The sequence below is a fragment of the Sander vitreus genome, chromosome 2 (genome assembly GCF_031162955.1).
Source record: "Sander vitreus isolate 19-12246 chromosome 2, sanVit1, whole genome shotgun sequence".
Classification (NCBI taxonomy): domain Eukaryota; kingdom Metazoa; phylum Chordata; class Actinopteri; order Perciformes; family Percidae; genus Sander; species Sander vitreus.
Window position 1 is genome coordinate 20,198,908 of NC_135856.1, and position 12,380 is coordinate 20,211,287.

Consider the following 12,380-nt stretch of genomic DNA (forward strand, 5'->3'; position numbering starts at 1 on the left):
AGTTTGCTAGCAAGCTATCGTTGCTATTGTAGCTTGTGAAATCTGTGTTGATACAAGCGTCAATGTTCGCCAACAAAACATGTAATCAAACAAATGCACTGGTAGCCTAGCTGCCTGGCTAGGCTTACGATGAAATCCAATGTCCGAACATGCTAGTGATTAGCCTGTCGGCTAGCTGAAAAGTTTGAGTGTTTAAACTAACATATACAGTAGTCTATTTAGTGGTGTACAAGTTTGTGTGTAATATAAATATAAATCACAATTTGTGTTGATACAAGTACCGATGTTCGTGTAGAAACATTTTAATCACATACAAATTTTCATGATACAGCGCTGATAACCTCTGCCATCTTGGTCAGACTTTTTTTGTAACTCCCGCCTCCAAACACAAACACGCGGACCTGATTGGTTCTCGAGTGGTCCTCCTTTGAATAAAATTAAACTTTTGTCAACTTTTTTTCGCTTACCTCGGCGATTCACTCTCATTTCGCCCAATCAGGGCGATTTTCGTCTCCATTCAACCTCAGTGAGAGCCATAAGACGTTAAAGATGAAAAGTTATTAAAAGAAAAACTTTTCGTTATAGGGCATGGCCGTAGCGGGGCGGCCATTTTGTGCGTTTCGCCATCGAAACAGGAAGTGGGTGTAACTTGAGTGTACATTGTCCAATTGGCTCGAAACTTTTCAGGATTCATAAGAGTCCAACCCTGAGCACATATAAAGGCCTATATTGGCTCAAAGTCATAACGCCCCCTAGTGGCAACAGGAAGTAGGCCTAAAAGTCAAAGTGCTATACTTTAACAAACTCCTCCTAGAGATTTCATCCGATGGACTTCAAATTTGGTCTGTACCATCTCAACACCTTAAAGATGAAAAGTTATTAAACGAAAAATGAACGAAGAAGTTGTTGTAACTTTAGTGTACATTGTCATATCTGCCCGAAATTTCTCACGTTTGACAAGGGTCCAGTCCTGAGGACATCTACGGGCCAAAATTGACTTTTGGTCATAGCGCCCCCCCCCTTGCAAGAGGAAATCCACCTTATATGACAAACATCATCCGATTTACATGAAACTTATAATGTGTGGTCTACTTGTGCTACTGAGCCGCCCCCTATACTATAACCACGCCCACTTACTCAGGCCATGCCCATTCCATAACATTTGAACCGTTAGGTGAACCTAAGGTAGACTCTTGTGTGAGGTGTCATTGAACTCAGCAGAGAGTTCCTTCTTCATTGGTGATGGTTTGACCCGCCCCCTATGCTGTAGCCACGCCCCTTTTTTTAATAACTTTTGACCCGTTTGATGTAGACCCTAGTGTGAGGTATCATTGAACTCAGCAGAGAGTTCCTTATTAATTGGTGATGGTTTGGTCCGCCCCCCTATGCTTATGCCACGCCCCATTTCACAGCTAATAAACTGACGTAGAGTCTTGTGTGAGGTATCATTGAACTCAGCAGGGAGTTCCCTTTTCATTGGTGACGATTTGCAGTGTCTGAGTGCCGTGCAAATGCACGGTTGCAAGGTGTGGCGTCCATCAGTAACTCCGACGCGCGCAGAGGCACGAGGGCTCGTCCAACGCTGCTTGCAGCTATATTTACATCTTTTTGTCTGTAACCTCTGGCTTACTGTCCTTGTATTGTGTATTTGTGTTGTTTGTATTTGGTCTTTTTCTTTTTTAGAAATCAAAATTAATTAAAGTGACTAAATGTAACTTTTTAGTGTTTCTGAAACGCTGTCATTTTTCATATAATGATCAAAATTACCTGTAACAGCAAATGAGACTAACAGTGAAAAGAACGCTGTTTTTATGTAGTTTTTATTAGTGCCATTGCTCGGGTCCGATTTTTCCCGCAAAGTCACAAAATGATTTACGGCAGGTTCACATTCTGACAGGTTACAGATTTCGGCTGAACACCGGAAAAGCCTGTGTTAGTGTATCCAGCCAGGACGGTAACAGGAGATTTCTTTATTTTGGCCTAATTGTATTGGCCAAATGTTATTTGAGAAGTTATCTATTGTAGCTATGGCTGGTATACTGGGGCAAGACCATCACAGAAAAGAAGGAAATTAAACGAAGAACAACTAAAAGCTAAAAGGAAAAGTGAAAGAGGACGCGGGCAAAGACGCGAGACAGGTTCGGTCGGGCTTTCAACAGATGGAGACAATTACGGGATTGTAAATTATTCAAAAAACATCCCCGAATTGGCGCTCAGGTATATAATATGTCTTTTTCATTCCTAAAATAACTTTAGATTGCGCGATGTGGTTGTACTTTAGTAGCAGACATTAAATTACGCCCCCCTTTCATTTAGTGCGGATGTTTCATTCCTTTTAGTCTGTTTGTGTTCGCCTACTATTTTCTTTTCTTTTGTCCCCCTGTTTTTGTGTAAAACATCCATGGGTTTAACTCAGTAATCTACAGTGGGTAATACAGCACAGTAAAGAAAAGACCTTTACGACAGCAGGTGTGGTAAAAACACTACCGCTTTTGTCCAAAGCGGCTGCTGGAATCAACACAAACTGAAAGTTACAAATAGCCACTTTAAATAAATAAATTGAAATAAAGAATGTGAAAAAAGTATTTCCCAAAATTACTCAACAAACTATTGCTTAAAAGATGAGAGATATTACCCGAACCATGATCAAATAAATAAAACAAATGCAAGTTTTTGGGTAAAATCAACTTAATTAAAGCAACACTAGGAAACTTTTCCCGCTTCGGTCGCCCTACAGGTTGGAAGCAGAATTCTCCATTACATCCGCTTCCAACCTGTTGGGGGACCAAAGCGGGAAAAGTTACCTAGTGTTGCTTTAAGACACTGAAGTAAAATCAGGATGCTCTTTGATTTCGAGCTAGCAAGTTATTCGTAGGATAGGCCTAGGCTACTGGAAAAGTTCCCCTTTATCTACCAGATTATCACAAATGCTATACTTAAATCAAGTAACAGTGAAAATATTTGCATGGTTTCTTTAGTACAAATAGTGATCAAATAAGTCAACAACGTGATTGATTTGGCAACACCAGTGCAGAGCTCAAGAGAGAAGTGATTATCTGTCTGGTTTCAATTTCATACTGGAAGCGATCTATTTCTCTCTCTCTCTCTCTCTCTCTCTCTCTCTCTCTCTCTCTCTCTCTCTCTCTAAAGGTTTAAAAAGAGCAGTTGTGCTGCTGAGTCGCATCACGCAACATGTTGCTCATGCTTCAGCATCTCCACAGTGACACGAGGGACGCAGCAGGTGTGCAGCTTTTAGAAAATAATAATAGGCTAATAATAATAATAGTAGTAGTAGTAGTATCTAGTAATGACAATAATAACAATTAATAAAGTATTATTATAATAATAAGAAAATATTGGCAAAATGAGAGCTGCGCGTGTTTGGTTATGTGTGGTGATCTGCATGGGCAGCCCCGACACGGCGGCAGCAGCAGCAGCGGGACACACACTCAACGACTCCTCACTTCTGGGACAGGGAATATTTTCTTACACGAAGCATTTCCTTAACGTTTCAGGCCAGTTGGATAACCGGACTTCTGGATTTTTCCTCCTGGACTTTGACGAGGGGATGCTGGAGGACTGGCGGTCTCTGGCCAGTAAGAAGCGCAGCGGCGGGGAGTCGCAGGACGGCAGAGTCAAGGCGCTGCTGGTGGCCGCCTACTCCCTGATCATTGTGATCTCCCTGTTCGGGAACACTCTGGTGTGCCATGTGGTGGTTAAAAACAAACGCACCCTGTCCGCCACCAGCTTGTTTATTATGAACCTCGCTGTTGCTGATATCTTCATCACTGTCCTCAATACGCCTTTCACCCTGGTAGGACCACCTATAATGTGTAATATTGCATTAAAATGTCTATGTTTTGTAGTTGTGTTCAAAAACAGAGAAATCTTGAGCGTTCAGTGACTTTCACGCGCAGAAACTCGAATGAAGGCTTGTATCATGTGGACGCGCCGACAGTTTTGTTATATTGTTATAGCTTTAACTTATAATAATAATAATAATAATAATAATAATAATAATAATAATAATAATACATCATCATTTATTAGTTGAGTTATATTTTGTGTGTGTGTAGAGAGAGAGCGAGAGAGAGAGAGAGAGAGAGAGAGAGAGAGAGAGAGAGAGAGACACAGACAAGTGAATCAATACATAAATCCAGTAGGCTATTTGTTCCCTGGGTTTATGACTTTAAAAGCATGGCCAATTAAAATTAGTCAGAAGACACACAACGCAATGAGTGGCTATAGTGGTCATAAAACTATCAATCATCACAGGAACTGAACCTAACAGTGTCAACTAATGTCTTTTTGATGGATGGATGAGGTTGGTAAGTTGATAGGTGTACATGATCTATTGTGTGTGTGTGTGTGTGTGTGTGTGTGTGTGTGTGTGTGTGTGTTTCCCCAGGTCCGGTTCGTGAACAGCACTTGGGTGTTTGGGAGGACAATGTGTCACATCAGTCGCTTTGTACAGTACTGCTCTCTGCATGTCTCCACTCTCACACTCACCGCAATCGCACTGGACCGTCGGCAGGTTGGTCTACATGAAGCAGTGATGCTCTTCTGTCCTTTGACAGCATAATTGCTTGATACCATTACTATGTGAAGTACAGAACACTATGCTGTGAATATATGACGTGGAGGTGAATGTTGTTGGATATCCTCTGCTTCGCGTCAGGGTCCTGCATCACCCTGTCCAGGTTCTAATTTGCAATAATGACTGGCTCGCTCACATTATTCCTTACATAAAACATGAAAATAGAGGTGTTATTATGGACATGTACAACTGATTTTATAATAACAAGGATAATATGGAGCATATATTTACCGGTAGGTTATTCCAATCTAAACAATCTATTCCAATCTAAACATAGGCTTTCTTAGCTAGTGATTTAGAGATTGCAGGAAACAGAAAAAAAAGTTTATCAAATTACTATAATTAGAGGAGAAAGGTACCATAAACTGTTTTAAATAGTAAGGGTAATGGAATTGTATACATTTAAAAATTAACTGCAGTCAATGTTGCTGTCTTCTTATGATGGGAGAGGGCTAATAGAGCTAAGCGTTTCATATAGTGTACAATGATGAGTTATGAAAGGACATTATATTAATATAATATAATATCCAATATTTCACAAATAGCAAAGATTAGAGAAAAGTAAAAAACCAAAATAGATTTGTTATTGAGTCTTTTCCTCTCCCATTTATCATCCCACGACCCCTCAAATTCGTCTTATGATCCTTTGGATGGATATGACCCCTAGGTTGGGAGCCACTGAACTAAATTATGACTGTAGACATATATTGTAAAGTAGCTCCTCCTAAATCAGCTACAACCATTAACGGCTGCTTACGTATTGATGCATCAGTAACAATCTAATAAAGTTTTATGTCTCAGCCATAGGGGTCATTTTTCTGAGAAGCAAGAAAAAGTATATCCTGAATCTACACGTATGTGTATTATGTGTGTAGATAGATAGATAGATACTTTATTCATCCCAAGGGACATTTTTGAATTTAGTGTATGTGGGTTCACATTTCTCAGAAGTACAAATTTTCACACAAATTACAGCAATTAGGTGCTAAGGGTTTTGAAGTACCCTAATCACCTCTATGAGCCGCGTGTCACAGCAGCTGCTGCAGCTTCAGACTGATAAGCAGGCTAAACAGCGGGCCAAACTATAAATAATGACTTCCTGTTGTTTTGTTAGTTGTTCAACTCGCCACAGTTTGAAAACCTCGATGGCTAACCAATGCAATTGAAGACGTCCAGACAAGTTTGGGAAATGGACATTTCAAAAAATGCTTTATTGTAGTGTCCTTTTTTAATAGAGGCGTAAGAGTATTTTTTCAGCTTGAATTGAGTTCTCTTGTTGAATCTGAAGGAAATAATGAAATAATGAGCCAGACAGACTTTCTTCCTCCACTACTCTTGGCATAGTTGTGGTTAGAAAGACAACTACAGCACTGGTGAATTGGAGATACCTGAGGACACTGTACGTTATAAGCTGTAATCTTGTTTTACAGCAGTGTTTGAAATTGTTCCCTCGTCCATTGACTTTTCCCTACATGAATCAACAATGCAGACTTCGCACAGTGAAAGCTCCCAATGCAAAAAATGTTAGGTTCATGGAAGTTGAGGACCCAAAGGCAGAGAGAGCAGGCAGGCAGGCAGGCAGGAGAAAGTGAAGAAGAGGATTTATTGATAAAACACAAAAATAAACCAAGGAAGTCCTGAGCGCAGCAGCAGGCAAAAACCAATACCAAAAATTAAGACAAAGAGAATCCAAAAAACCAAGGGAGTACAAAAAACGGGAATAAACAAGAAGCACAGAAACTGATGGGAGCTGACACTGGGAGATACGACAGGAACCAGCAAACACAAAAACACAATGATCTGACACCGGACAGCAGGAAGACAAAGACTAAATAAACAGGGTAATGAGGAAACACAAGACAAGGCACAAGAGACAAAACAGGGCAAGGGAACTGAGGACAGTGGGTCCTAGGGAACTGAGGACACAGGGGCCTGGGCACTGAGGTGCTGCGGCCAACTAGTCCTGGGGTCCAGGGCTGCGGACAGCAACAAAGGCGTAACCCCTTGGGCTGCCGAACAGGCCATCGAGGACCTTCAGGAGGTCGAGCAGGACGGCGAAGATCCTCAGGTGGACGAACAGGTCGGCGAAGGTAGAGCCCCTCAGGTGGCCAAGCAGGACGTCGAGGACTCTGAGGCAGCCGTCGGAGAAGGCGAAGCCTCTCAGGCGGCCTCTCAGGTCGGCGAAGGTAGAGCCCCTCAGGTGACCGAACAGGACGTCGAGGAATCTGAGGTGGCCGTTGGCGAAGGTAGAGCCCCTCAGGCGGCCAAGCAGGAGGTCGAGGGCGGGGCCCCTCTAGAGGCCGTCTGCGAAGACGATATCCGTCTGGAGGCCATCTGTGAAGGCGAAACCCCTCTGGAAGCCGTCTGCGAAGGCAAATCCCTTCTGAAGGCCGGCCACGAAGGCGAATCCCTTCTGAAGGCCGGTGGCGAAGGCGAAACCCCTCTGAAGGCCGTCCGTGAAGGCAAAACCCTCTGGGGGCCGTCCGTGAGGACGTCTCTGGGGCACCGGAGACTGGCATAGTCACTGGCTTGCCCGTAAGCGAACACTCTGGGAGAGCGGTCGACTTGGACTCTGGGAGGTCAGTCGACGTGGACTCTGGGAGGTCAGTCGACGTAGACTCTGGGAGGTCAGTCGACGTAGACTCTGGATGACTGGAAGACTCTAGAAGAGCCATCAGCTGGGACTCTAGACGGCTGGATGTCAGCTAGGACTCTAGACGGCTGGACGTCAGCTGGGACTCTAGACGGCTGCACGTCAGCGGCGGTTCTGGGCAGCTGCACGTCAGTGGCAGTTCTGGGCGGCTGCACGCCAGCGGCGGTTCTGGGCGGCTGCACGTCAGCTCAGGAACACTGGTCAGCTCTGGAACACTGATAACACTGGTCAGCTCTGGAACACTGATCAGCTCTGGAACACTGGTCAGCTCGGGCTCTGGCTCGCTGGACAGCACGGGCTCTGGCTCGTGGACAGCACGGGTTCAGGGCCGCTGGAAAGCGAGGACTCTGGGCTGAAGAGAGGATGAAGCAGGGCATGGCGTCGGGAGACATGTTGTCTTCTTCCCCGTCTCCGGCCTCCACGGTTCCCAGGGAAGATGGCTAGGCGAGTGCCCTCAAAAGATTGCTTGCAGTCGGGGGTATCTGCTGAACAGACAGCTGCTGAGCTGATAGACAGGAGTTCAGGGGAGCTGCTAGAAAGCATACTGGACCTTGAAGGCTGGCTGCTTTGGCCTCCTCAGTCCGTCTTGCACACTTGGCAAAATATTGAAAAATAGTTATACGAGTCTCTGGCTCTCCTCCAGGTGGCGAACTGACAGGACTAGGAGAACTAGGCAAAGGAGCAGGCTGGGTGACTGACAAAAATCCAGAAGTCAAAGTCCTAGTGGGCTGAGCAACAGACAGGCTGGTGGGTGTTTGCTGGCACTGGGGTAGGCCGGGAGTGAGAAGAGGAGCGTTGGTGGATTTAGCTGGCTTGGAAGCACACAAACCCTTAGCAGAGGAATGAGCTGGAGTTGACAAGAAGCGTTTAACCCAGTCTGGAATAGAGTCCTCTAGCCAAGGCTTTTCTGACACTTTAACACGAGCAAACTACAGAATAGCCTCCTTCTGGTAATCACTGTCAGCTTCCTTCCACATGGGTTTAAGCTCAATTAGGTCGCAAATTACCTCGTAAAGCTCATCAGTCATGGAGGATGCAGGATCCATATTCCAGGTAGCTTGGAGCAGCAAACAGTAGAAAAGAAAAACAAAAAAAAATGGGAACCCACCAGGAAAAAGGAAGCCTCTCTGCTGGGTCCAAGTGGTCAGATCATTCTGTTAGGTGCAGGAGAAAGTGAAGCCGAGGATTTACATAGCTTTGTGGGAGACTAGTGTCCACCAAAGCCCACTCAAAAATCAAGGGTATTTTAATATGCATACATACTTTGTGCTTTATTTTCATTTTCCAATGTGAACACACTATGTTCAATGTAATGTGCTTAGACATAGAATGGAATTGGGGCACGCTGTCCATGGTGCTGAATTTTAAGGGAGCTAGTGTTGAGATGGAGAATAATGATTTCAAGTAAATATAGCAGGCATCTCTTGATATCAGAAATGTAGGTGTAGCTGTAAATGTCAAGCTTAAAGCATCCTGGTTTATATTTGTGACTTAAGTTTGTGAGTCAAATGTAGGTGTGTTCGAGTTTAACTGTGAGGAAAGATAGCCACACTCGTAGCCACGATGCTAAAAAGAGGCCTTGGCGCTGTAATGGCGACAGGCAGCAGCAGAGTGCAGAGTGAGAGTGTTGTCTTTTAACGTTTAATCTGGTTTTAGCGTCCTTACTAACCTGGATTTTTAACTGATCTGCACCCAGGACAGGAGCGAGGAAAAGGGGGAGACGCGGCGGCGTACGGCAAAGATTGAAGCGACAAGGCCATTGTCGGATACCTCTTCCTTCAATTATCCTCGCCAATGTCCAGTCCCTTCGAAATAAAGTGGACGAGCTTCAGGCAAAAGTAAAGTTCCTTTCAGAATACAGATCCGCCTGTCTCCTCGCCTTGACAGAGACGTGGCTCAAAGATCAGGCTCCACTCTCTGATTTTGAGTTGGACTGTTTTGGGGAACCTGTCTGTCTTGACAGAGATTCCTCAGTGACGGGAAAATCACTTGGTGGAGGCTTATGTCTTTATTTAAACAAGAAATGGTGCAATATGGTGATTGTCAGAGAAAAACTGTGTACTCCTGATATAGAAGTTTTGTCTGTATCTCTACGCCCCTTCTATCTGCCCAGGGAATTCCCACAGATATTTGTAACACTTGTTTATATTCACCCGAAGGCTAATGCCGACCTAGTGACTCGGGCTATGGTGAAATGTGTGCAGCGGCTTCAGGGGATTTCACCTGAAGCACCAAACTTCGTCATGGGTGATTTTAATAACTGTAAGCCAGGGAGGTCCCTGTGTAATTTTTATCAATATGTCACCTGTGCAACACGAACAGTGCCGCAGTTGTGTTGCGTTTGGTAAGTCTATTTATTTTAAATTACAAAACCACATCAGAAACTGTAGGATACTGTAGTGTTAGGAAGAGATCGCAGGACAGCCAGTGATCATCATTATCATATGAAACTAGACAATCAAAGTAATCCATTGGTACCAACCAATGTGGCTAGCTTGCCGTAAAGGTCTACATGCTAAATAACGCTCCAAACTAAGGCTAAATTTTGGCGAAGGAAAACCTGACATGGCCATTTTCAAAGGGGTCCCTTGACCTCAAACCTCAAGATATCTGAATCAAAATGGCCTTTATGGATACCCACAACGCTACCCTTTTCAGACATTCTCACTTTATGCTAATCCATGCAGTTTTGCATGTTCTTTGCATTTTGTGCATGCAGTGTGTTATTCTCACCTATTCTAAAAATGGTGTATTTCAATATATCTGCATACTGGGGTCTTGGAGTTGCATATATTCGGTATGACTGTACAACTGAGTTCAGCAGGGATGTTGTGTCACAGTAAACAAACATATGAAGTGTGTGTTTGCACTGACTTTGATCTGTGTGAGGTAAATTTTGTTTCAGGTGATTTTGCACCCTTTGAGACTTCGCATGTCCTCGACACAAGGCGGTTTCTGGGTCGCTGTTATCTGGATAATGGCCAGCTGCTTCTCCCTCCCTCATGCAATCTACCAAAAACTCCTGACTTTTACATACAGGTAAATTATACACACTCATACATTTTAATAAGGATAGATCCAGAGGAAGTGTGTAATATTATTTTATGAGGTTAGCAATAGTAGAACACTTTGGTGATTAGACTCCATCGATGTGAAGCATCTTCATGGAGTAAAAACCCATCGTGGTTGAATGTCAGTTGACTCCAACGTATTGTTCCCATCAACAACGACCTCCTCCCTCTGCAGACTTTGTGGCTCTCCAACAATGGATAAGATTCATAATTACTCTGGCTGCTAGGGGGCCTAACGTAAACTAATATGGAGGCATCAGAATTGTGAATGTAAGGACTTTGACAGAGTGGGGAGAAATAGCAGAAAGTCCCCCAAAATGAAGGCAAAAATGTGATAGATTACACAGGATTACATTAGGATTGTTATTTGTGGGCAGGTTTGCTGAATATGCAAAGCATGTCAGATTAGAGACACATAATAACATTATTTAATCATCAGGAAATTTATTAGCAACTATTAAAAAAATAAAATTTAAATTTAAACAAATTATTAATCATTTGAGTCAGTTTTCAAGCAAAAATGCCTTGTTTTTTGTCATTTATCATAGTTAGGCTAACTGCCTATTTTGGGGTTATTGGACCAAATAAACTATGTTAATTTGTTTCATTGGGCTCTAGGGAGTTATAATGGGCAATGCCACAATTTTCTGCCATTTTATAGACAATAAAATGAGTCAAGAAAATCATCAAAAGTATAATCACTAATACAAATAATTGTTAGTTGCAGCCCTCACACTGACCTGTGACTTAATGCTCACTTTGTTCCCTAATCTGTCATTATTGCTTCCTTTGTACTGTAACTCTCCTCACCAGTAAGGAAAAGGAGCGCAGCCTGTGTGTCCCAGACTTCCCAGAGCCATCAGATGTCTACTGGCAGTATATTGACCTCCTGACCTTCATATTACTTTACATGCTGCCACTCCTCATCATCTCCGCCTCCTACACCACAGTGGCCTGCCGACTGTGGCGCCAAAATGCCATCGGTGACACCACAACAGCTCAGCATGCTGCCCGGAGAAGAAAGCGGCGGCGAACGCTGGCCATGTTGCTCCTGGTGGTCGGGGTGTTTGCTGTCTGCTGGTTCCCACTCAACTGCTACGTGGTGCTGCTGTCCAGCCAGGCTATCCACTCCTCTAACGCCCTGTACTTCTGCTTTCACTGGCTGGCTATGAGCTCCACCTGCTACAACCCTTTCATCTACTGTTGTCTGAACCCCACCTTCCGCCAGGAGCTGAGACTCCTCTTCGACATGTGCAGGAGGAAACGGAGGGCGGTGGTCGGGATGGAGCCAGAGCTCCACCCTGTAGCTGCTCCTTGTCACAGGACTGCTTGGCCTGACAACGAGTCCTCGAGGCCAAGGGATGCTTTGGGCCATGCCTCCTCACAGCAGAGTCAGGCTTTGTCCAGTCAGTCCCAGAACCTCAAAGATACACACGTGCTCTTCATCGCCAGGCAGGTCCTCACAGGAAGAACTGACATCCTCTCAGTGGAGCCCATCGTGGCTGTAAACTGACCGGAAATAACTGTCACAATGTGATGGGATTATGGTGTTTAAGATTCCTCAGCCCGTAAAAAAATAGCAGGTGTTCTGGAGTATGCCCAGTTGTCTGTGCACTTTAATGACTTCTGCTCCATGTCTGCTTGACAGTTGAGATTAAAAGTTCGAGCTTTGAGCTTGGAAACAACAGCTGAAAAAAACAATCTCACCACAAGGTCCATTCAGTAGGTGTTCTGGAGATAAAGTCCAATTTTTTGAAATTGTCTTAATACTGTAGCATTGACACTATAATATACATGATGTGCATGCAAGGGGTGCAATGTGATGCAAACGTCATGTCACGTAAAACTCCTTTATCGGAATATCGTTAATATATTCTTATGAAAGAAAAAATATAACTTTGTAGTCGTAAAACTCTAGCAGGGATAGCAACAAACCATTAATTTATTCATCCCCCGAAATCTCTCTGGAACTGTGAAAAAAATATATCATTCAGTTGTGACAAGAACTGCTCAAGTATTTGCCTTTAAACATTTTTACCATTCTGCCTACAAGGTAGGA

The 12,380-nt window shown here is 43.8% G+C and overlaps 1 protein-coding gene across 1 annotated transcript; it reads left to right on the forward strand.

Annotated features, from left to right (window-relative positions):
• Nucleotides 1–3,364: 3,364 nt before the first annotated feature.
• On the forward strand, nucleotides 3,365–12,044 carry LOC144529944 (G-protein coupled receptor 83-like). The gene is made up of 4 exons (XM_078269318.1): nucleotides 3,365–3,814; nucleotides 4,409–4,534; nucleotides 10,156–10,289; nucleotides 11,135–12,044. Exons 1-4 carry the CDS (start codon nucleotides 3,365–3,367, stop codon nucleotides 11,832–11,834), a joined length of 1,410 nt encoding a protein of 469 aa, XP_078125444.1. The 3' UTR covers nucleotides 11,835–12,044.
• Nucleotides 12,045–12,380: the final 336 nt, after the last annotated feature.